General features: G+C 55.3%; 1 protein-coding gene across 1 annotated transcript; it reads left to right on the plus strand.

Moving 5' to 3' along the window:
• The first annotated feature begins 153 nt into the window (after positions 1-153).
• LOC124893679 (arabinogalactan protein 1-like) lies at positions 154-723 on the plus strand. The gene has a single exon (XM_047404585.1). It carries the CDS (start codon positions 154-156, stop codon positions 721-723), a length of 570 nt encoding a protein of 189 aa, XP_047260541.1.
• The last annotated feature ends 574 nt before the right edge of the window (positions 724-1,297 follow it).

Genomic DNA, 1,297 nt, shown 5'->3' on the forward strand with positions numbered 1-1,297 from the left:
TCAAAGGCAAGTGGTCATCCCAACTACCCTTGAAATTAATTGCACACGCCCTTAGCATATATTCTAGGGTCTGAATGGTCATTTCTGCTTGACCATTTGTCTGAGGATGAAAGGCTGTACTGAGATGAATTTAGGTACCAAGACCCATTTAGAATGCTTTCTAGAAATAAGATTCTGATGCACCAAGACCCATTTGGAATGCTCTCTCTCACTAGACTCTCTCTCTCACTAGACTCTCTATCTCGGTCCACGGCCTTCGGCGCCGTCGCCGATCGTCGGCGCCGACCCGACCCGACCACCGGTCCCCGGCGTCGACCTCCGTCGCCGGTCTCCGGCTTCTTCGCCGGTCTCCGTCGCCGTCGCTGGTCTCTGGCTCCGTCGCCGTCGTCGACCTACGGCGCCGACCCTACTGCCGGTCACCACCGTACCCTCTCTCTCCCGCGCCTCGGCCCTCCGGCCCCGTCGCCGTCGCCGACCTACGGCGCCGACCCGACCGCCGGACCTGACTGCCGGTCACCGACCGCCGTCGCCGAGATCCGGTTCCCCCCTGCTGTACCCCCCCTTCTCTGTCCAGACCCCCCCTCCGCCGGCACCGTACAACAGGGCAGCAGCTGTAGCTCGGTCTTCAGCCGGCAGCCGCGAATCCATCTCAGTAGCGATCCCCCGGTAGCAGGTCGACGCGGGGCTTGGTTGCCGGCTTGGTCTACAAGTGAAATCTGGTGACTTCTAACCTTTGCTTATTTCATTCTTCATTCTGCATTCTTTCATTCTTCGTATTATACTAGTAATTGAGTATAGTTTGGTTGCTGGAATATTTCCTTGAATTGGTGTGAGCCTTGTATTAATTACTGCTGCTTTACTATTACCATCGTTTATGTCTTTATATCTTTATATTATCTTTATATTCTCTTATACTTTCGCCTAGTTGTGGCTGTGGGCAGTAATGGGTGGATAGGGTCATGTCCGAGGGGGTTGAGGAGGGGGGCAGTGGTGGGGGCGGGGGATGAGGAAAGGGCGGGAGTGGGAGGGAGGCCAAGGTTTGGCCACGGGGGAAGTAGTGGAGGGCGTGCGGGTAGTGAAGGTAGGCTGAGTGTTGGGTCTTGGAATATAGGGACCCTGCAGGGCAAGTCCATAGAGCTTGTGAAGACCCTTAGGAAGAGAAGGATCAATATTGCGTGTGTTCAGGAGACCAAGTGGGTAGGGTCTAAGGCTAGGGATGTGGATGGTTACAAGCTGTGGTACTCTGGGAGCGAGAGGCGTCGGAATGGAGTTGGCATCTTAGTGGATGAAGAGCTTA

The sequence above is a fragment of the Capsicum annuum genome, unplaced genomic scaffold, assembly GCF_002878395.1.
Source record: "Capsicum annuum cultivar UCD-10X-F1 unplaced genomic scaffold, UCD10Xv1.1 ctg63738, whole genome shotgun sequence".
NCBI classification, from domain to species: Eukaryota; Viridiplantae; Streptophyta; class Magnoliopsida; order Solanales; family Solanaceae; genus Capsicum; species Capsicum annuum.

Excerpts from the sequence above, each read along its gene's own strand:
- LOC124893679 (XM_047404585.1), top strand. The coding sequence starts at position 154 with ATGCTTTCTAGAAATAAGATTCTGATGCACCAAGACCCATTTGGAATG.